The following is a 22,705-nucleotide window of genomic DNA, read 5'->3' on the forward strand; positions in this document are numbered from 1 at the left end:
ATACAAAAATTAGCAGGGCGTAGTGGCGCGTGCCTGTAATCCCAGCTACTTGGGAGGCTGAGGCACAAGAATCGCTAAACCAGGGAGTCAGAGTTGCAGTGAGTTGAGATCGCACCACTGCACTCCAGCCTAGCGACAGAGCGAGACTCTGTCTCCAAAAAAAAAAAAAGATAAGACTAAGTTGTGGTGACTAAACCCAAGTAGTACTTTAGGAACGCGAGCCTAGGGAGATGTTCTGATCTGAGGGATGACAGGAGCTGGGAGACAGATCTCCCCAAATCATGCTGCATGCGATCCCTTCCCTGCCAAAGATCTGCGGCGGCTTCTGAGGACCTAAGGGCTCAGCTCAGTCTACTCAGTCTGTACTCACTGTGTAGTGAGTCTCCCCACTGTGGCCCCCAAGCCCGTGGGACACCCCCGCTCTCCTTATCCCCTAGTTAGCCTTCTACCCAGCATCTACCCACTGTTCCCAACAGCTGGACGGTCAAGACCATGCTCAACACTGCTAAGAAACCCACCCTGACTAACCCCATTCCACTGGGATGTCTAGTGGCTACAGTCAGTGCCACCCCGTCCTGCAAGTGCTCTGACTTTGTTCTCTGGCTTCTCCTTGATTCCGTTTGCCTCAGAAATAAGAAGTACATGCAGAAAGCGCCCCAAGGTGAACGGTATTCGGGAGCAGATAATTGCTTCCATTGTTTTTCCTATCTGGAGGAGATGCTGCAACAAGCAAGGAACTCCAAGACACCTTTAGTGAGACCCTCGGACCCAACAGCGTCCTTCTGGAAAATAATCAGAGAAGCCGACAAGAAGCCTCTTTATGGCAGCATTATTTATAGTGGTGAAACACTGCAAACCTCTTAAATAAGGGACAACAGACAAATACTTATTTCAGTTACAGCAACCACATATGTAACTGCTAAAAACAATTTTTTTTTTTTTTTTTTTTTGGAGACAGAGTCTTGCTCTGTCACCCAGGCCAGAGTGCAGTGGCACGATCTTGGCTCACTGCAACCTCCACCTTCTGGGTTCATGCAATTCTCCTGCCTCAGCCTCCTGTAATCCCATGCTGGGATTACAGGCATGCACCACCACACCGGCTAGTTTTTGTGTTTTTAGTAGAGACAGGGTTTCACCATGTTGGCCAGGCTGGTCTTGAACTCCTGAACTCAAGTAATCCACCCGCCTCAGCCTCCCAAAGTGCTGGGATTACAGGCGTGAGCCACCAAGCCCAGCGGAAAAAAAAAAATTACGTTGCAAGAAATTGTCAGTGATACCTACAACATAAAATAAGATAGGAGAAATAATAAAAACTACAGGTAAGATACAACCCCAATTTTATAAAGCATACATCTATGCATGCTTAACATACATATACACACACAAACACAGACACACCCAGGGAAAAGGGCAGGAAAAAAAACTAGATTTTAGTAACAAATATCTCCGGGTGGGGACTTCCAGAGAATGCTTATTTTCATTTTTCTCCTCTTACTTTCCAAATGTTCTACAATGAACTATCTCCTGATTTTCTATTTAGGGGGAGAAACATTATTTTTACCAAGTTAAAACTCCAAAAAGGCTTTTGTCGCTCTGGAAAGATTGGCAAGAAACTGGTCACAGTGGCTGTTTCTGGGGAAGGTAACAGATTTTGTCCGTAGAAACGTTTTAAAAATCATAAACAAATAATACATTCACAAAATAATTATTGAGTTTAGCTTCCCTCATCTTTCAAATGTTATTTTCCCAAGAAGCCTCCCCTGGCCAACCCGACCGACTCTGGGTTCCATGCCCCTCTGTGGACCCTGGCACCTTGCCCTTCCCAGTTAAGGTCTCCACGACAACTGGGCTGTTCTTGTGCTGTTACTTGTCTTCCTTCCTCATATTCAGAAACTCCCTAACAGGGGCCGGGTGCGGTGGCTCACGCCTGTAATCCCAGCACTTTGGGAGGCCGAGGTGGGCAGATAACAAGGTCAGGAGTTCGAGACCACCCTGGCCAATATGGCAAAACCCCATCTCTACTAAAAACACAAAAATTAGCTGGGTATGGTTGCACTCGCCTGTAATCCCAGCTACTCGGGAGGTTGAGGCAGGAGAATCGTTTGAACCCAGGAGGTGGAAGCTGCAGTGAGCTGAGACCATGCTACTTCACTCCAGCCTGGGCAAAAGACCGAAACTCCATCTCAAAAAAAAAAAAAACAAAAAAAAACCTCCCTAACAGGGACTGACTGTGGCTCCCATAACCGCAGTCCCTAGCTCAGTTCCTGCCCCTAAGATATATATATATTTGTAAAATAACAGAAGTGACACATTTCTCTTGTTTTTGTGTCTCTCTGCCCATCTGATACATCAGAGCCTATCTTGGCTCAGCCTGGCTCTTGCAATACACTGGAGACCATCCTGGCAGGATGGGGAGGAGATATAATTCCCACAGTCCCCCTCCCCCACCACTCCCAGAGGTCTCACCTGTACACCTGATGCCAACAGCTGTCTCCGTCATCGAGAAGCCCACGGGGCACACTCGGGCCACCTCCTGACAGCCGCCATGGTTGCAGGTAAGGTCACAGCCGTACTCCCCACATGGTCCGTGGGTTTCTAGAGCAGGCATCGCATGGGTAAGCATGCACCCTGTGGCAGTCCCAGCCACCCCCACCTCACCAGGATCCTCCTGAATTCTGTTGGGAGGGTAGCTCTGAAGGCAAACAGGCCTGGGTTTAAATCCAGATCTGCCATTTACCAGCTGTGTGACCCGGGGCAAGACAATAACTTCTGTGTCTCAGTTTCTTCATCTATAAAATGGGCACAAAATGTCTACCTAATAGAGTTGTCTGAAGCTGAGATGCCAGGACCCATCTCAAGTGCTCACTGCCCAGCACATAACCTCAGTGCTCATTCATCTGTTCCCATCAGCCACTGCCCATCCCCAGTTACCTGGGCAGGTGGCCCCTTGCTCTCCATCCTGGCAGGAGCAGACGTTGGGAGCGATGCAGATGCCGCTCCCACAGCCGAAGGAGCAGAGGGCTGAGAGGAGAAGTGCAGGTGAGAGACAAGGGACTGGGGACCCCCGTCTGCCCCTCGGACAAGGGACTGAGGGCTGGCAACACACACTGCTGGAGGAGAAGGCTTGGGGCACAGGGACAAGCACTTACGCAGGGTGCAGTGTCCACCACCCATAGAGGGCGCCCAGCCAGGGCAGCAACCACTCCCGAACCCAGAGAGGCAGACGTGGGGGCCCAGCATGCGTCTGCAAGAGAAGAGAAAGCACTTTCCTCATTCTATACTAAAGGAGACATTGGTCAACAGGAAAGTCTCCCAGCCAGTCTGTAAGTCAATCAACGAACAGTTCTCAAGAACTGTCTGGAGGGGCAATGGGAAGTGCCAAAGAAAAATGACCCAGACAGTCTCTCCGGGAGGCAAGACAGACAAGTGTGAGACAATAGATACTGGCCTCCTACAGACATCTGCCACATGAACACACAGCAGAGTGGCCAGGAGAGGGGCCTCAGAGCTGAAGAAAGGCTGTGCAATGGATGAGGAGCCCCGGGGTGGCTGCCTCAGGACCTTTGCACTTACAGTTCCTGCTCTAAGAAAGGTTCTTACGGCCGGGTGCAGTGGCTCATGCCCGTAATCCCAGCACTTTGGGAAGCCGAAGCAGGATGACCATTTTGAGCCCAGGAGTTTGAGACCAGTCTGGGCAACATGGCGAAACCTCGTCTCCACAAAAACTAGCTGGGCATGGTGACGCACACCTGTAGGGTCAGCTACTTGGGAGACTGAGGTGGAAGAATGGCTTGAGCCTGTGAGGCAGAGGTTGCAGCAAGCCAAGTTGGTGCCACTGCCCTCCAGCCTAGGTGACAGAGCCAGACCATCTCAAAAAAGAAACAAAGAAAGAAAGATTCTTCCTCAGACACACACTGGGCTCCCTCTCTCCCTTCACCCAGATCTCTGCCCAAGGCACCTTCTCAGAGAGGCCTTCCTTGTCGACCCTTACTTTGCTTTATTCTCCACAACATTTACTTCCTGGGACAATAGATTAGTTTTTAATTTATGAATTCATTGTCTCCCCTACAACTCCCTGATGACAAGGGTTTCTTATCTATTTACCCCAGCACCCAGAGCAGTGCCTGGCATATAGTGAGTGTTCAATAAATGGCTGTTGAGGGAAAGGTTGAGAAGGGCAATGGCATAGGTGACATCTCTGGGGTGGGTGTGGGGTCATCAGTGAGCCGCCCAAAACTGGAGGCAGTGGGGGTCTGTTCAACCAGGAATGAGGTCCAGAAAGGGTGGGAAGCCAGATGCATCCAACTGGTGCTGGGTGCTGAGTGAGGCGTGACCATACAGCCATAAACAAGCTACTGCCCCCGCCTTCAAGGAACGTAGGGCAAACCAGGAGCCAGATGATAACAGCATAGAGTGACAAATGCCATAATGGAATGGGCTGTGGAGCTCTGAGGAGGGTCGGGGGGTTTCCTGGAAGGGCAGCATCTAGGCTGAGGTCAGAGAGAAAACTTTGGGAGGCCAAGGCAGGTGGATAACTTGAGGTCAGAAGTTTGAGAGCAGCCTGGTCAACCCAGCAAAACCCTGTCTCCACTAAAAAAAAAAAAAAAAAAAATACAGGCCGGGCACGGTGGCTCACGCTTGTAATCCCAGCACTTTGGGAGGCTGAGGCGGACGGATCACCTGAGGACAGGAGTTCGAGACCAGCCTGACCAACATGGGGAAACCTCATCTCTACTAAAAATACAAAATTAGCCGGGCATGGTGGCGCATGCCTGTAATCCCAGCTACTTGGGAGGCTGAGGCAGGAGAACGCTTGAACCCAGGAGGCGGAGCTTGCGGTGAGCCGAGATCAAGCCATTGCACGCCAGCCTGGGTGACAGAGTAAGATTCTGTTTCAAAAAAAACACGTGGGGCAGCCAGCAAAAGAAGAGGAAGGGAGAGGGTGTTCCAGCAGGAGAAACAGCACAACTGCAGGGCCTCGAGGGGGACAGAGAGGACAACTGCAACCAGCTCCAGTCATGGACTGGACAGAGGGTGATGAAATCCAGCCTGGTTTGAGCTTCCAACCCCACCGCAACAGAAAAGGGACAAGAAACCCCTTCCCAACGGTGTTCCACCAGTGTTGAGAGCTGAGGGAAGATGATGCTGTGAGGCAGGCACTCTGTAAAGCACCCACTCTGCGCTGCGCACCGCACCAGGCACTGGGGACATGGGACAAGGCAAACTTATCGCGTTCTTGGGGAGAAGAATCTGTGCCAAAATGTGACAAGTATTCCGGAAAAGGAAGCTCAGGGCGCCATGGCAGCACAGAAAAGTCTGAGGAAAGCTGTCCCTGGGGCCTTTTTCCCTCTCTGAGGTCATCACAGAAGAAAGGGGGGCCCTCCTGCTGGCGGGAGCTGGCAGTGAAGCCTCACCCACCCCCTTGCTGGAGTGATTATGGCAGCAGTCTGACAAGGAGGGGACCAGGAGAATGAGCGGAGCCTTGGGACTCTCAGAAACTGACAGGCAGTGCCACCAAGGCGGCAGATAAAAGGGTGCCCAGTGAGGCTGATGGAGTCGAAGTCTCAGGTGAGCCGGGACCGAGCACCCGCCAGAGCGCCCCAAGGAGCCTCCTAGGGCTGGTGACAGAGGGACAGGTGGTGGGAGTCTGTGGAACGCTGCGGCGCCGGGGCCGGATCTGAGCAGGAACTGGCGATGGCTGTGGAACACACGTGCGAGTTGCAAGCTTGGCCGGGCTGCCCCCGCTGCGCGCCCCCCGGAGGACGTGGCCGCGGGCCAGGCCGCCCGCTGACACTGTGTTCCCTAGCTCCGAGCATCACGCACACACGCTCACCGCCCCGCCGCCGCAGTCCGGGGGAAAGCACGCGCGGAGGGCGGCATTCCTCGCGAAAGACGGCGGAGGGGCATGCACCCCCACCCCCCACCCCGCCGCGCGCGCACGCACGGACAGAAAACGAAAGGTGACCCAGAGACCCCGGCGGTTCCAAGGTCCACGACGTTCTTAGGGCCAAGACCTAGGGAAAGCCCCGCGCAGTGGGGGAGGCCAGGCGCTGCCCAGGCAGAGCCATGGGCACGCTGCGGGGTGAGCCAGACAGTCCGGATACCAGATGGCACGTCCTGGGCTCCCCTCTCCGGAGGTCCGCGCTCCAGGGCACATTAGGAGTCACCCAGCGCCTGGACCTCCGTCCCCCTAGGTCCCAGTCAGGACAGCCCCAGCCAGGGGCGCACGAGGAGCACCCGCCTAGAGGCACAAGTTGCTGTCTCTTTGTCCCGTCCCCGAGCTATGCCCGCGCTGATAGCACCCCAGAGGAAGCCCCGACCCGTGGCTGCCTGCGGCTGCTAGGCGCCCCTCCGCGCCTCTCAGCTGCACGCGGGTAGCGCTCTCCCGGGCGAGGGGGCGGGGAGGAGCTCGGGGCGCTTACCTCTCGGCCGCGAAGTGCCCGGGCGGCTTCCTCCCGGTGTAGCCTCGGGCTGGAGCCCCCGGCAGCAGAAGCGCGACACAGGCGGCCCGAAGAAGCAGTCCGGCCCACATGACCGGCGGCGGCGGGTCCCCCGGGCTGGGCTCAGCTCCTGCGCCGCGCGCGGGGGGAGGGGGCTGCCGGCTCTCGCCCCTCCTCCTGGCGCCGCGGGGAGCGAACCAGCAATTCCCAAACTGGCAAGCGGAGCTGAGCAGGGGGGCTGGGGACGCCGAGAGGAGGGGCCGAGGGCCGCGAGGGGACGCGGCGGACGGCTTTGGGGAGGGTCTCCGGCACCTCGAAGCGAAACACACAAAGGCAACGCCGTCCGCCTGCTGATGCCTCTCCGAGAGGCGCCGAGCCCGGGGCCGGGGCAAAGATCAGGGACCCCTGGGGGCGGGGTTTCGCCCTTGGCCCACACCCCCTGCCCGGGTTTGGGAGTCGGCTTCCTGCGAAGCGCTGACTGAGGGCGTCAGACCGAGGCCCCAGGAGGAAACAGACTTCAGGAATAAGGCTAGCGCCCGAGGCTGCGCGCCCCGGGCATGGCCCCTGTCGGTGGGACCTGAGACGCCTTGTTTTCATGAGGTGGGAACCGTGGAAATTCGAACCCAGGACGCCAGGTCGCTGCGCCGCTGGGCAGTTCTAGGCCTGCCCCCAGCCTGCCAGCAGGTCTGCACCCTAACACCGGAGTGCGTAGATCTGTAGGTCCAACCGCCCCCTGGCCGACGTGCCCTGATCTGTAGGTCCAACCGCTCCCTGGCCGGGGGCCCTAGCCACTCTTGAAGCCCCGGCCTCCTCTGGGCACCCAGGGGGCAGATGGCTGGCCTCCCGACTGCTGGTGGCAAGGCGATGAAGCAGCTGGCGCCGTTGGCAGTGGAGAGGCAGAAGCAGATCTGGAACGCTCCTCTTTGCCCCTTCTGCAGCTGCCCCAGGCTGTGGTCAGAGACTGGGGGTCCGCGTAGGGATTTAGGTAAGGAAGGGGTGCGGAAATGGGTGCGTGGAAATAAAAATCATCCCGCTGGGAGAAAGCTGAAAGGATAACTGATTTTACCTTCTGCTCCATGCAGTAATCTTTCCCTTAGCCACTCACAATTAGTCAAGATTTTGCTTAAATACTTCCACGGGTAAGAAACTCACTACCTGTTAAGAAGCAGCCCATCCAGTTTTGAACCACATGTGTTTTAAAGTGTCTTCACTTCCCAGCTGAACAATCCCAGGTCCTTTAGCCTTCCTGCTACCTCTGCCTTTACTGAGGTGCTTAACATTGGTGGCCACAAATGGACATGGCATACCAGCGGTGGCCTGGACTCATGCCTCCTTCCTGCAGACAACATATTTACTAATGCACCCTAATATTACTTTTGGCAACCCCATGATGTTAATTATGACACACTGAGTTTGCAGTAAAGAAAAACCGCAGGTGGCCCGGTGTGATGGCTCACGCCTGTAATCCCAGCACTTTGGGAGGCCAAGGCGGGTGTATTACCTGAGGTCAGGAGTTCCAGACCAGCCTAGCCATATGGTGACAGCCCATCTCTACTAAAAATACAGAAATTAGCTGGGCGCGGTGGCGGGTGCCTGTAATCCCAGCTACTCAGGAGGTTGAGGCAGGAGAATCGCTTGAACCCGGGAGGCAGAGGTTGCAGTGAGCCAAGATGGTACCATTGCACTCTAGCCTGGGTGACAGAGCAAGACTGTCTCAAAAAAAAAACAAAAACAAAAAAAAAAAAAACGCAGGCATTTTTTGTTGTGCTTTTACGTTATTTAAACACAAGCTGCCAAGTGGTCTTCCTACCTGAACCTGTGTGGCTACATTTTTGCCGACATTCACCTTGAGGCTTTATCTCACCTTGTTTGTTTTGGCCCATTTTCTAATCTAGTCAACATATTCTCAACAAGTAGGAGCCAAAATATTCTGTAATATAAGATGAATGCCACTTCCATCATATCCATTCTGAGTTCCAAGGACTCTCAGAATCCTAAGGCATCTTTCTCTCTTTCCCCAAACATCTGAAGGTTGCACTTTCCCCCTCCACTGCCCCTAAACCACCAATGTCAAATAGGTGCTCTTTCTTCCTGGCCCTAGGGGAGCTACCCAAATTTTCAACAGGCATACACAGAACAAGTGTCCACATGACTGCCATATTTCATGCCATCTTCTTTCTCACACTCCAGCACACCTCAGCTACCTCTGTTCTTAGCTACATTATGGAGCCCCACCCACTCCACCTCACCCTGTAAAACTCACTCTCTGGCAGTTTGCTCCATATTGGCCAAAGAGCAGCTGCAATAGCTGAGATGCAACTTTGTGCTTGAAGAAAACCTACATCTACCCTAAGGAATTCAGGATACTTAATACATAGTAAATTCCTGTTAGTGAATCTCCAAATAACGTCCAAACTGCCCTTGGCATTTCTTTCATTTCCCCATAAAGTTGTGGTGACCTTATGGCATTCACCTTACTCCTATCAACATTTGCCCCTTTAGTTTGGTTTTTGTTTTTCTTGTCTTTTTGTTTGACCCTGAGGTTTCTCAGTTTGGACACAGAGTCTCTTACTATTGTTCAAGACTAGTTCAGGCATATCCCTTGATTGCAGTTCCTGTGTTCCTTCCCCACTTCTGTGGCTTGTGGTTTCTCGGTAACAAAAGGGACCCTCCACCGAGGGTGGAGGATCCAAGTTGTTGTTGGCTGCAGAATGACGGCCTCTGGCTTGTGATCCCTCCAAATGGTCATGTGATGAGTCAGTGTTTCTATTATTCTCCCAAAGGTCCCTTCGTGCAGAGGCCTGGAGTGATGCTAGCTCATCAGCGCCTACATGGAATGGAGCTGTTCCAGCTGGCTAGAGCCATGCTCCAAAGACAACCTTTCACCCTAGAGAGGTGATTAATGGTTTTTAAGAGGGGATGTGGGAGTATGGCAGCAGAACATCAGTTTCCGAAGTTGGAATTCAATCCCGAGTGAACATACCCAAGAGTGTATGAAACAAAAAAACAGCAAAACATAGCAAGGACTCCACAAGCCTCCAAATTCAAGACAAGTCATTGACAACCTTCTTCAATAGCAGGTCTCAGCAGCTGCAGGTCAGACCACGAAAGTGCCCCAGAATGATCATCCCAACACATTCCGTCTTTCTGATCATGACACCTTATAGTCAGCGCTCCCACCTAGGATTAAATTTTTACAATGTGGACACTGTTGCTTGCCTGCCTCATTAAAGCTGGCCTCTGGGGCGGGGAGGCCCTTTCAAATTCAAACCATGACTTTTAGAATTCAAATCACAATGTTAGGTTTCCAGTTCAAACTGTGGTTTTTGAGATGCTGATTATTTTTTGTTAAGACCTTATCCCCCACCCCCAGAACTCTCAGAAGACTAAGGGGAAAAAAGGGTAGTAAAACACAAGGAATTCCTTCAGGGAAGGAAACTTCCTCCAGAAGACCCTCAAACCAGGGATGCTTCTTTGCTCTTTTCCTTTTAAGCTAGAATCTCTCAAAACCACAATTTGAACTTGTAACCACAATCTTCCTGACACTGTATCAAAGGCTGGTCTTAAAGGAGCCACCAATATGCCTAGGATCAACCCTACTCCACTGTGGGGACAGAGCAGCCTTTCTTCCCACTGGATCACTGGGAGAAACGTGGGCCCAGACACTGGCCCACCGAGCTGAAAAGAAGACAGGCTTTGTTTGCCAGACAGAAGAGTGAACCCCATATATGCCCTACTCCTGCTGTATTCTCAAACCGAAAGCACCAAATGGTCACTTGATTAGATCAGAGGAAACAAAATGAGGGTTCAAAGGGCATGTGGCAACAAGCAGCTGGAAGGCACATGAGAAGCTACTAGGTGGCCTGGGGGCTAGATGACTAGACACTGCACACACAGCTGGCTGTAAAACCAGGAAAGGCAGCCCAGGCCCAGCAGGTTACTGGCAGAGGCAAGTAAGAATCAAATGGTGTCAAGGACAACCAAAAAGACCAGTGAATTTCTAAACCCATCATCCTTGGGATCCCATCAAACAATCACGTGATCAAGAAGAGGTATACATGTCTTCACTTTCACTACCTGAAAAGAGTTGTTCTAACAGCAAGGGCAAGTGAATGCAACAGCTGCCATAAAGAGTAGGATACTGCCTGCGTTCGCAGTAAATTAGGAATAGTATACCTGAGGTCCTGGATAGCTGGGCAGGGTGAATAAAAGCAAAAACAAACGTACCTTTCTTCTTAGATTCTACTTTATTTGGTAAAACTCAGAAACTAACAATTCACATCCTCCCACCTCCTCCTTTCCGAAGAAGGCAGTTTGCAGAGACAAAAGGGCTGTGGTGTGGGGATCATCCACCGTCTCCAGGTTTTACACACAGGCTGCCCATGGCCTGGCAGGCCTCTAGGCCTGATGCTCTCAGAGGCAATAGAAGAAAAGTAAAAGGAAGGTCTCACTTCACAGACAATGAAACCCTCCCAACCCTCTTCCCCACTACTCACAACTCCCTACACTGCCAATCTAAATAAAAAGAGGACAATGCATGGGTGTGAGATATACACACACACACACACACACACACACACACACACACACACAGAGCTTCCTTTCAGCCAAAGAACTGCAAAATCCCTCCCTGGAAGGAGGACAACTGGCAACACCAATCAAGGCTTGGTGGTCCAAGGTGATGGCTGGAATCGTGTGAGACTGGTAAAAATCCAGGGAGAAAATGTTTCACCTTCAGCTCATTCCCAAGTCTCTATGAAGCCCGCCCCACTTCCACGTAGGGGAACTACGGCTCTGGGGGCAGCTGGCTTAGGGAAAGGCCTCCCATGGCCAAGAAGACAATAGTGGAGAGGAGGGGGAGGGCAGCAGGGCAAAGCCTTTGGGGAGGGTCAGAAAGGGGGCCCCCTGCCCTTGGCTAATGGATCCGAGTTAGCTCCTCCACAACCTTGATGAGGTCGTCTGCAGTGGCCTCTCGCTTCATACCGCTGCCATCGTCATACTGCAATGAGAAGACGGGCGGGGCTGTGAGGACCAAGAGGGCGCTCATCCACAGCTGGGGAAGGGAATGCCCCCAGTGAAGGAGGCACAAGACTCCACCATCGTCATGGCAGAGAAAGGACTCACCAGAAACCCACACCTCCCCCTGAGTGGTACAGGTCAGCAAGGACACCACCTGGTCTATTTCTCCCTCTTTGAGATTCTCCCTCTTCTGCTGTCCCCGAGACACCATCTCCAGTGAGCAATATCCTGAACTCCAGAATAGTGGCCATTTCTCCTCCCTACAGGATCCTGACCCTGCCTCCTACCTTTGGGTCTTGCCAGAGATCCCAGATGTGTCTTCATTGCTCAAGGATGGGGTTAACATGGGTAGAGTTACTAGCACAGCATCTGGTACCTAGTAGATACCCACAAGCCACAACCACAAACATCTCTTTTCCCTCAGACTCCACCTTCTATCTGGTAAGGATTACACAGAGGGCCCCTTGCACCTTGGAATTGAGGGGGAGAGATGCCCAGAGACAGTCTCCTGGCATGCCCCAACCTGCACCAGACTTGTCCGGCCCAGGGCTAAACAACACACAGCTCACCTGTAGGTTTGCCACCACCTCCTGCATCTTGGGGCGGCTGATATCCAGGAAACTCTCAATCAAGTCACCATCGATGAAACCTGTGGCTGGTTCTGTCTTCCGCTCGGTGTGAAAGGATCTCCAGGTGGACGGGTGAGTTAAGGAACATGTGCTTATCAGGAAACACCTTCCTCAGTCATCCCCACCTTTGAATAAGACCACAATCTAAAAGCAATCATCAGGATTCAAAAGGAAATGACACTTTCCTTTCCCCTTGGTTTTTTTTGGACATTTTTGGAATTGAAAAAAATGTAAAAATATGACCTAACCTAATTGGTTCTCAATTGGGGTGATCTTCAAAATAGTTTTTAAAAAAAGTACAGATCAGAGTCTATTAATGTGAAGACCATACGTGTATGCAAGTTCTTTAAACGTGCTCTAGGCAAAGCTGATGCACAAAAACCACTTGTATAAGTCTAGCCTCAGAGCTTCATAGAGGGGTCAGTGTGGTGGCAGTTCACGCCTGTGAACCCAACATTTTGGGAGGTTGAGGCAGGAGGATCGTTTGAGTCCAAAAGTTCAAGACCAAACCTGGGCAACACCATGAACTCCTGTCTCCACAAAAAACAAAAATTTTTTAAAATTAGCCAGATGAGGCATGTGCTTATAGTCCCAGCTATTCGGGAGGCTGAGGTGGGAGAATCACATGAGCCCAGGGTGTCAAGGTTGCAGTGAGCCATGATCGTGTCACAGCACTCCAGCCTGGGCAACAGAGCAAGAACCCATCTCAAAAAAAAAAAAAAAAAAAAGAAAAAAAGAAAAGCAGCAGCTCCCTTGATGAATAAACTGAGATTCAGTGAGACAGGGCTGCCAAAAGTCTTGATAGTTAGCAAAAAACAATAAATCAGCCCATCAGCCCTCCTTAACTAGAGCCGGGCCAGAGTCACAGGCAGGAGCTCCTCCCACCTCCAGCGGGGGCAGGGAGGGCCCTTTATATCTCCTGTACTAAACCAACTTCCACTAGCACTTGGATTCTGGGGGTCCCAGGGTGGTAAATTCTTGCGCTTCAGCGTTTTCCGCTTCTTCACCTTTCCCTTTCTTCTGGTAGTCTCTCTAGTCTCAGACACTGTTGCCCTCAACCAAATCCCTGAAAGGATGTGCTCCTGTGTTGTGATCTAAACTTACATTTCACCTGCTACACCGAGGGCCAGAGGCGGACACATTTCAGGAATATAAATGTGCATTTCCAAGATGGACCAGCGGAAGCTGAGTGATAAGTGCTTTGGGAGTCAATATACTGTTCTATTGTGTATGTTTGAAATTTTCCACATGAAAAAGTCAAAAACAAAACAAAACAAAAAACCTGTTCTGTATAGGAACCTAATCAAGACATGTAGCAGCTTCCGGGTAATGTGACTCCATGTGCCACATATGCCGGGACATGCTTCCCAGCAAGGGGATGGCTCTGGGAAGGATATAAGGAGTGCTCGATCTTCCCCACACTTTTGATGACTTTATTGAGACGATTCTGCATGTCCAGCAGGAGGTTGTACCAGCTCTCTGACAGTGAGGTCACCAGCCCTGAAGAAGTGAAGGAGGCAGTGAGCTGCAGAGAGGTCAACCTCACAGCACGCATCCTCTACGTAAAGGGCAGCCCAGGCGAGCAGCTCGGGGAGGGCTAATGTGCTGCAGTCTCCTCTAGTAAACACCTAGGTCTTATCCAGTTGCTCCCCCCAGTCCCTCAGAATGGTGGTATCAGGAAGGAGGCCTGTGTGGGGGTGTGCCCCACGGGGGTAACCTTACCTATCATGCCGTTGACCGTGCCAAAGAGCACCGAGCCTTGTGTGGGGGTGGAAGTCTCACCCAGATTTTGCATTACCAGAGAGCCGTGGCAAAAGACATTGACAAACTCGCCCAGGTGGAAAAGACCAACCTCCTGGAGGTGCTGCCGCTCCTCGTCAGTGGTGGCAGCGCTGAAAGGTGGTGAGAAAGTAAGTTTCGGAACCTCCTGTTTCCACCACAGGCCCTGAGACAGGACCACGTGCAGTGGTCACGGTGCTGAACTTCCCTGGGAAGCTGACATACTCCACAGTAGGGGAGCCAGTCTAAAGAGGTGGATTTCTGTCACCTTTTACTCTCTCACGAGGAAAGTTCTATCTCTGTAAAGAGGAGCACCTGAACCTGACACAGAACCCAATGCTTGTATCCACCAGAGACCCGGGAGCTCCCAACCTCCCCACCACTCCCAGAGCTGGCCACTACTCACCTGTCCTTTTGACACACAAACAAGTTAAAGGCATTTTCAGCCCCCAGAAAATTGTCATCATCCAAGATTTCCACAGCACTCATCCAGTTGGGATTAAAGTCTCGAGCAATCTTAAAACAGACAAGGTGAAACAAGAAAACACAATCAGAAGTTTGCATGGAATCCAGTTCTGGGACTTGTGTTTCCTTTATTCAGGAGCAAGGCCCCACCCTGCAGAAGATGTAGCCCAGTGTTCAACAAGTGTCGCCCTAGAGGGATTCTCTCCCGACCTCTCTGCCAACGCAGCCCATTTGATTGCCAACTGCCCAGAGATGGAGCCTACTCAGAGTTCGAGTTGGGAGTCTCTAAAAATACTTAATTAAGGTAGAATGTCTGCTCCACGGAAAACATTTCTGCCCCTAATACTCGGCTGGATTATCCTTCCCCACCAGAGACACCTGCAGGGGCCATGGCTCAAGAAAGAAGTCTGCTCCCATCCCCCCACCAGCATCACCTCTTCAAAGTTTCCTTCCATGGGCTTGTAGGCGAGCAGCAGCACTGAGCGCATAAGGTCGCCCACCAGGATGAAGTCGCCCTTGGTCTTCAGGTAGAGGGCCATGATGTTGTTGTAGTGGTTGCACTCAGTGCGCAGCTCCTTCTCTGTTGTCCACTCATAGAGCCGCACCTGGGAAGGGCATTGTCTCTCTCAGTCAAAGGGGCCAGAGCACTCTCAGAACGACTGCCCCCCGACTCCTCGACCCTCAATCTACAGCACCACTTCTCAAAGTGCAATGCGGGACGGGAACCAGTTTTATGAGGCACTGGGGTAAACATTTATTATTTCGCTATTGTACATTTATGAAATATGAAAACACGATGAACACACCAAACTAGGAATACAAGACTTTCCAAGTTTTCCTTTACACAAAACAGTAAGTCCATGTAAAGGAAACAGTAATGTGGGTAGCCGGGCTTGGTTGCGTACACCTGTAATCCCAGCAACTCAGGAGGCTGAGACATAAGAATTGCATGAACCCAGGATGCAGTGAACTGAGATCATGCCACTGCATCCAAACCTAGGTGACACAGCGAGACTCTATCTCAAAAAAAGAGAAAGAAAGAAAGAAAAGTCCAACAGAAAACATTGTCAAATAACTAAAGGAACCCAAAGAACTTGATTCTATGGCCACCCTCTACCATAACACAAGAGGGAAAAAGAAACTGTGCGGCCGGACATGGTGGCTCACGCCTGTAATCCCAGCACTTTGGGAGGCCGAGATGGGCAGATCACACGGTCAGGAGATGGAGACCATCCTGGCTAACGTAGTGAAACACCGTCCCTACTAAAAATACAAAAAAAAAAAATTAGCCGGGCATGGTGGCGGGCGCCTGTAGTCCCAGCTACTCGGGAGGCTGAGGCAGGAGAATGGCGTGAACCTGGGAGGCGGAGCTTGTAGTGAGCCAAGATCGCACCACTGCACTCCAGCCTAAGGGACAGAGTGAGACTCCGTCTCGAAAAAAAAAAAACATGCTTTTTTCTGTCTCCACCGTAGTGCTTCTTCAATTACAACCACATCTCCAAAAGAATGAAGATGCTTTATCATCAGTAGACAAATGGAGAGATACTTGGCATGGCCCAGTGCTGAAGAAGACAGACTCAACCCATCTGAACTGACAAGCCTTCCCTGGCACATCCTTCAGGATCCAGATAATCCCCATGGCCTCTGCACATCTAGAAACTCCTGAGTAGAACATATTAATTAAACCACAATTTCTCAAGATTTGTCCAAAGAACCCTAGCAACACAGGAATATATTCCAAGAGTCATTTGTAATAATTACAACGGTTGGTCAGGCACGGTGGCTCACACCTGTAATCCCAGCACTTTGGGAGGCCGAGGCAGGCTGATCATGAGGTCAGGAGGTCGAGACCATCCTCGCCAACATGGTGAAACCCCATCTCTACTAAAAATACAAAAATTAGCTAGGCATTGTGATGCATGCCTGTAATCCCAGCTACTCGGGAGGCTGAGGCAGGAGAATTGCTTGAACTAGGGAGGTGGAGGTTGCAGTGAGCCAAGATTACACCACTGCACTCCAGCCTGGCAACAGAGCAAGACTCCATCTCATAAATACATACATACATACATATATACATACATACATACTATGGTTACCACACCTCTATCACAGGGTACAAGGTACCTCCAGAGTGCCCCCTCTTCAGGTAAGCCCACCCTGCTGGGCCTACACACCTCCAACAGGGAGAGTGAAGGTGGGGGGCCTCAGAGTTCCACATGTTCCTGCAAACACCTGCCACCACTCTCTCTCCACACTCTCAACCTCCCCATCGCCTTGGAGAGAGTCAAGACCAAGACCAGACACCGCCAGAAGCCCAAGACTCCCATTCTCTTCCCAAAAGGTTGTAGATTTCCACTGTTCAACATGGTAGTCACTAGCCACACATGGCTATGAAACACTTGAAATGTGCCTAGTCCATGCTGAGATGTGTTCTGACTGTAAAATACATACCAGATTTTTGAATTATTAGTATGAAAAACTGTAAAATATCTTAAGTGTTTTTATACGGATTACATGTGGAAATGCTAATATTTTAGATACTGGGTTAAATAAAATACCTTATTCATTTCACCTGATTCTTTGTGCATTTGTTAATGTGGCTACTAGAAAATTTAGAATGACATACATTACTCATATAGTATTTCTATTGGCCAACCACAGAATAGATATGTCCTCACCTGACCTCAATGCCACCCTCCACCCTCCTAATCCCTGTGCCCACTCACTGCACCCTCTGGAACAGTCATTAATCATGGACAGCCTCTTCTCTGGGCAAACCCTTCACCTTCTCATTCTAACCGATATCCATGGCTCTTTCCTAAGGGCCTTGTGGCACTCTTGTCTGTTTTCTCTTCCACTGTCCCTCGTAACACTGGAACAGGAGGTAGCACAGTCTCCCATGCTCCTCGTCTGCTCTTTCAGACTTGTCACTCCCTCCCTTGAAACACCAGTTTTGAGGCTCATACCACCAGACCACACAACCACCATCACCCACTAAAGCAGTCACCTGAATTCCCACCCCACCCATCACTCTCTCCCACACAACCTCCTATAAGTGTTGATGACTATAATATTCACAGAGAAGGTCCTTCTAATACCCTCACATCTTAGCTTTTCTGACCCCTCCTTTCCCACTTAGTCCACTCTTATGACCACCTCTTAAAGCCTGGCATTACAAGTAACTGCACTCTTCCTGAATCTTGTGTCCTCCACTCTGCCTCTTCTCAGATGCCCATAGTCCACCACCATAATCACATAGTAACTGTCTTGCAGATTCCAATGCCCTGACCCCTCTTCCCTTTCTCATGCTCACCCAACAAAACTCTACTTGGATAAAATTTTCATCTTCCACCACAGGTAAGAAAAACCAACAGGATGACTGTTCTTTTAAATTCAAGACTAATAACTGAAAGGGGGTTCCTAAACCTCTCAGGAATCATGCATTTTCCTACTCCATTCACTCTTCTGGTCCTAAAACAATGAATTCATCCTTTTTCCACTCTACTCAAATTGCCAATACTTCCTTCCCATCTTCTCTCTCAGCAATTTTACAGAGAACAGAGACACAGCCAAAAGGGCATTTTCATGAACTTCCATGTCTGTTCCCTTCTCTACCACTGGGTTTGAGATCCCACCTCCTTTTGCCTGGCCAAGAACAATGGCTCTCTTTCTAACATCAGTCCCATCAGCATAGAAAACATGCAGCAGTGTTTCCCAGCTTGAAAACTTAAAAACAGAAAATTATTATCCTGAAATTTCCCTGTCCACATCACTCTCTCCTTTACTGCAAAACTCCTTGAGGGGTTTTCTGTACCAGCCTCCTTTCCTCCTACTCTCCGTTGAGCCGACTGCAATTAGGTTTCTAGCCCCACCACTCAACCAAGAGTTCTGATCAAGTTTACCACTGACTTCCATGTTACTAATCTTTATGTTACCTGACCTGCCGGCAACACTTGCAGTTTACCAATTCCCTCCTGCTTCAAATACTTTTTCTCCATGGCTTCCAAAACACTATTCTCTTGGTTCTCCTACTTCACAAGTCACCCTTCGTTTGGCTGGATCTTCACCCTGTCTTTGAAATACTGGACAGCTCCAGGGCTATCTTCAGATCCTGTCTCTACGGGCTCTCAGCAGATGGTCTGGCGATGTCAACCAGACTTTTAGCTTTAACTGCCATGCTAGTATCTCCAGTGTACCTCTTCCCTGGATTCCATACCTCTCTCATTGTTACCTAGTGAACATCTCCACTTAGATAACCACTGAAACTGAGTATATCCAGAACCTCTGGTTTCCACTCCAAATCTGCTGCACTATCTTTCCATCAGTAAATGGCAAAGCCAAAACCCCTGACACTTTATTCCTCTGCCTCTCATATCTCATCTTCAATCTATCGAAGTCCTTCAATCCTACCCTCATAATATAAGCAGAATGTGACTACTCTTCTTCATCTCCTCCATCATCGCCTGGTCCCAGCAACCATCAACCACATCTGGATTACTAGAAGAGCCTCCCCTAACTGACCTATTCTACCACTGCTTCTACCACTGCTCCCCTATAGCCTTTCCAGAGAAGCAACATTATCTTTTAAAACACAAGTTCAACCATGTTCAAACCCTTGCTCAAACCCTCCAGAGGTTGCCATCACGCTCTGAATAAAACACTGACAAGCCTACCAGGCTCTTCACGCTCTGGTCCCTGGCTGTCCACTGGACTCATCTCTCACCAGACCATCAGCTCAGTCCCCGCAGACACCAGGCCCGCCCACTCTCGCCTGTGACCTACCACCCCTTGCTTCCTTGCCTTCCCCAAGCACAGGTAGGGTTCTTACCTCCCTTCATTTTGGAATCTGCTCAAATGCCACTGTGTATCCCGACCATGTGATATGAAACAGCAAACCCCACTTCCCATGTTCATCCCGGCATTCCTCCAGTCCTGTGCCCCTTTTATTTCTCACCATTTCATGTACTATGTACTTTATTTGCTCAAAAACTCCAAAAGGGCAGCTCACTGTCCATTTTGTTTGCTGCTATCTCCCTACTCCAAAACATCAAGTTGTCCATTTTCGATATACAAAATTTTTGTCAATTATACCTCAATAAAGATGGAAAAAAACTTTTTAGCAAGGGAGGTAGGGTCATGGCAGAAGCAGTGGAATATTTCAAAGGACTAGCTTTCAGGGATGCACTCAGGATATTCTGATTTGGCTCATTTTCTTTTGGCATGGAACACCCTACATGCAGGGACCATAGGTCTCACTCGTTTCTCAAGTCCCACAGCACTCAGGATCTGAAACACATGGGGGTTCATGTAACTTAGTTCAATGCCTGGTTCAACCTCAGTTTCCCAGATTCTCAACTCAGAGATCTATCCTCCACACCCACTACTTTGTTCTCCTTCAAATCTGACACACACGCGGCACCGGACAACCTAAGAGAGACACATTCTTCAGACAATGATGGGCAGCCTAAAGTAAGTACCAAGTGGTCCAGGCCTCACCGTGCTATTGATGCTGGCTAACAGCTTCCCGTTAAATTCCACCATAGAGTACACGGCCCCTTTCACTTCCTTTTCAGCCACAGTCTGTAGTTTTCCTGGGGGTGGAAAAAATACATTTGAGTCTCTCTATGAGCCCATACTTTACCTTGTCAAAAGAATCCTCTGGTTGCCCCTCTGGTACTAATTCTTGCCCCCGCAAAGCCACTCATCTAAAAAAACAACACAGACTCAGTATCTACTGGAGTTAACCACCACCTGAAGTATGAGCCCCAAGATAAAGTGCAGAGAAATACACTTGGTGTCTAGGATCTGCCCCCGACCCTGAAACTCTAGATCTCTCTCTCAAGATGGAAACCAAATCCGATTTCACCTATCTGATCTGAGATTTCCGGGCTGATAGTCTTTAGAGCCCTCTTGGGTGGGAGTAATGAGAAAAGATATTAAAAGATAAACACAGTGCTGAAGCTGGAAAGAGCACCTAAATGCCTGAGCAACCAAGTGGAAAACAATTCTAGGATTCTTAATTTTTACACCTGTCGTCACTAGATTCCCTTACCCATCATTCACTTCTCCCACCCCTCCTTTTGTTCTTTTGGCCTTTCAAAGACTAGCAAAGAAAGAAATGTAAGCTAAATTTTACTGTGTACTGTTCACATGCTCCAAAATTCAATCAAATAAAGAAGAGAACCGCTCTTTACAGCAATGAACCCAACTTCTTCTACTGCTTAACTGAGGCTCTCTGAAACCTCACAATGGCCTGCTGACTTTCTCAGCATTTCACATCCCTCAGAAACCGGAGAGTGCGCCCCCTTACCATCCGAATACTGAAAGACCACAATGCGACCCTGCTTGGGCTCTGCCTCTTCAGGATACACCATTGCTGTGCCCACAATGAAGTAAGTGTTGGGGTCTTTGCCCAGCTTGCAGGAGACCAGGCTGAGGGCATATTCATTCTGCAGAAACTGGTGAGCATGAAGCACTAAACAGAGAGTACAGAGATGACTATGTGACGATAGGTTACTCATATCTGCATGCACAAGTAACCATGTATTTCTGTGAGGCCTGCAGCTTAGGCAGTGACAAAGCGTGTGCCACCTGCTGTCCCTGTCTCATCAGATTATCCGTCCCCCACCAGCCTAAGCTAAGGAGAGGATGACCAGCCCTCCAAACTCACTGCCATCTCAAAGAGGTCCCACCCCTCCTTTCTGTTCCTCCTGGGATAATCTGCCACATCTGTCAGGCTTTGTAGGTAACAGAGCCCAGAACAGCTGGATTAGGGAGGGCATAGATAAAAATTATCGAAAGAGCTCATGTGCACCTTCAAAGGTGTGCTGGTCAATGATAAGTAGGTTGTGCACCTCCACCTCTTCTCCAAAGGAGGTCTCATGAGGAGCAGTGCTGCTGGAGAACAGCTTACTGGAGCTGACACTGCTGGAAAGAGCCTGCAAACAGAGAGAATGCACATCATCCTTCTCAAACGCAGAAGAGGCGCTGAGACATCATTGTGAGGGGACCCGTCAGATTGGGACAGAGGCTGCAGCTAGCCAAGAACTCTGATGGCTGGCAGCTCAAGGAGTCTGAGGAGAATGTTTCAGAGGAAACATACAGTTGAAACATCAATCCAAAACACAGTAAAATTCTAAGGGTCATTAAAGACAAAACAGTGATGCTGCAAGTCAATCAAATACAGTTAAAAAGGAACTCAAGTGACCTAATAAAGGGACAGACTCCACTGCCCTCAATGGGAAGAGGAGCGGGGCATTTCAAATAAAAACAGAAGCCATGAAGACTTCAACTCTGGACTACAGAGGGAGGTCCTATCGCAGATATATGGAAACAAGAAAGGCAGAGAATACATGGAAGAAAATGACCAGCTGGTATCTCCACTGAGCCTAGTATGTGTAGCTCCAGACTGTCCTGTTATCTGCCTCATTCTGCAGGTAAGAAAACTGAAGTTTAGGCTTTCCCAAGGTCACACAGCTAGCAATAAACCTGGAAGCCAGGCCACGCACAGTGGCTCACGCTTGTAATTCCAGCACTTTGGGAGGCCGAGGTAGGTGGATCAAAAGGTCAAAAGTTCGAGACCAAGCTGGCCAACACAGTGAAACCCCATCTCTACTAAAAACACAAAAATTAGCTGGGCATGGTGGCACGTGCCTGTAATCCCGGCTACTCGGGAGGCTGGGGCAGGAGAATCACTTGAACCTGGGAGGTAGAGGTTGCAGTGAGCCAAGATTGCGCCACTGCACTCCAGCCTGGGCAACAGAGTGAGACTCCGTCTCAAAAAAATAAATAAAATAAAATAAAAAATAAAATAAAATAAATAAAATAAACAAAATTTTAAAAATAAAATAAAATAAAATAAAATAAACCCAGTAGGCACTTTTGAAAAGCTGGTTTCTATCTTTAAAAAAGAAAAAAAAGGCCGGGCGCGGTGGCTCAAGCCTGTAATCCCAGCACTTTGGGAGGCCGAGACGGGCGGATCACGAGTTCAGGAGATCGAGACCATCCTGGTTAACACGGTGAAACCCCGTCTCTACTAAAATACAAAAAAAAAAAATTAGCGGCCGGGCGCGGTGGCTCAAGCCTGTAATCCCAGCACTTTGGGAGGCCGAGATAGGCGGATCACGAGGTCAGGAGATCGAGACCATCCTGGCTAACACGGTGAAACCCCGTCTCTACTAAAAAAATACAAAAAAATAGCCGGGCGAGGTGGCGGGCGCCTGTAGTCCCAGCTACTCAGGAGGCTGAGGCAGGAGAATGGCGCAAACCCGGGAGGCGGAGCTTGCAGTGAGCTGAGATCCGGCCACTGCACTCCAGCCTGGGCGACAAAGCGAGACTCCGTCTCAAAAAAAAAAAAAAAAAAAAAAAAAAAAA

At 50.0% G+C, this 22,705-nt stretch overlaps 2 protein-coding genes and 1 long non-coding RNA gene across 5 annotated transcripts in view; 1 reads left to right on the forward strand and 2 right to left on the reverse strand.

Annotated features, from left to right (window-relative positions):
* Window positions 1–6,806, reverse strand: part of VWCE (von Willebrand factor C and EGF domains) — a 37,405-nt gene extending 30,599 nt beyond the window's left edge. For 2 of the 3 annotated variants that reach the window (XM_009185909.3, XM_009185910.3), the window contains exons 1-4: window positions 6,423–6,742; window positions 3,150–3,244; window positions 2,932–3,021; window positions 2,467–2,595 (exon numbers count right to left, since the gene is read on the reverse strand). In XM_009185909.3, coding sequence (XP_009184173.1) covers window positions 2,467–2,595; window positions 2,932–3,021; window positions 3,150–3,244; window positions 6,423–6,532 — 424 coding nt within the window. In that variant the 5' untranslated portion in view covers window positions 6,533–6,742. Of the gene's footprint in view, window positions 1–2,466; window positions 2,596–2,931; window positions 3,022–3,149; window positions 3,245–6,422 lie in introns of all 3 variants that reach the window. The other variant, XM_003909738.4, reaches the window with a different exon arrangement.
* A 534-nt stretch (window positions 6,807–7,340) lies between these two features.
* On the forward strand, window positions 7,341–10,932 carry LOC108581895. The gene is made up of 2 exons (XR_001894736.2): window positions 7,341–7,425; window positions 9,224–10,932. It is a non-coding gene; the product is annotated as an uncharacterized LOC108581895 (long non-coding RNA).
* The window catches only part of DDB1 (damage specific DNA binding protein 1), a 34,638-nt gene continuing 22,601 nt past the window's right edge, over window positions 10,669–22,705 (reverse strand). The window contains exons 19-27 of the mRNA XM_003909737.3: window positions 21,147–21,270; window positions 20,643–20,807; window positions 19,829–19,923; window positions 14,767–14,937; window positions 14,274–14,383; window positions 13,811–13,980; window positions 13,486–13,588; window positions 12,029–12,152; window positions 10,669–11,439 (exon numbers count right to left, since the gene is read on the reverse strand). Of these exons, the coding sequence (XP_003909786.1) occupies window positions 11,356–11,439; window positions 12,029–12,152; window positions 13,486–13,588; window positions 13,811–13,980; window positions 14,274–14,383; window positions 14,767–14,937; window positions 19,829–19,923; window positions 20,643–20,807; window positions 21,147–21,270 (1,146 nt within the window). The 3' untranslated portion in view covers window positions 10,669–11,355. The remainder of the gene's footprint in view (window positions 11,440–12,028; window positions 12,153–13,485; window positions 13,589–13,810; window positions 13,981–14,273; window positions 14,384–14,766; window positions 14,938–19,828; window positions 19,924–20,642; window positions 20,808–21,146; window positions 21,271–22,705) is intronic.

The sequence above is a fragment of the Papio anubis genome, chromosome 12, assembly GCF_008728515.1.
Source record: "Papio anubis isolate 15944 chromosome 12, Panubis1.0, whole genome shotgun sequence".
NCBI lineage: Eukaryota > Metazoa > Chordata > Mammalia > Primates > Cercopithecidae > Papio > Papio anubis.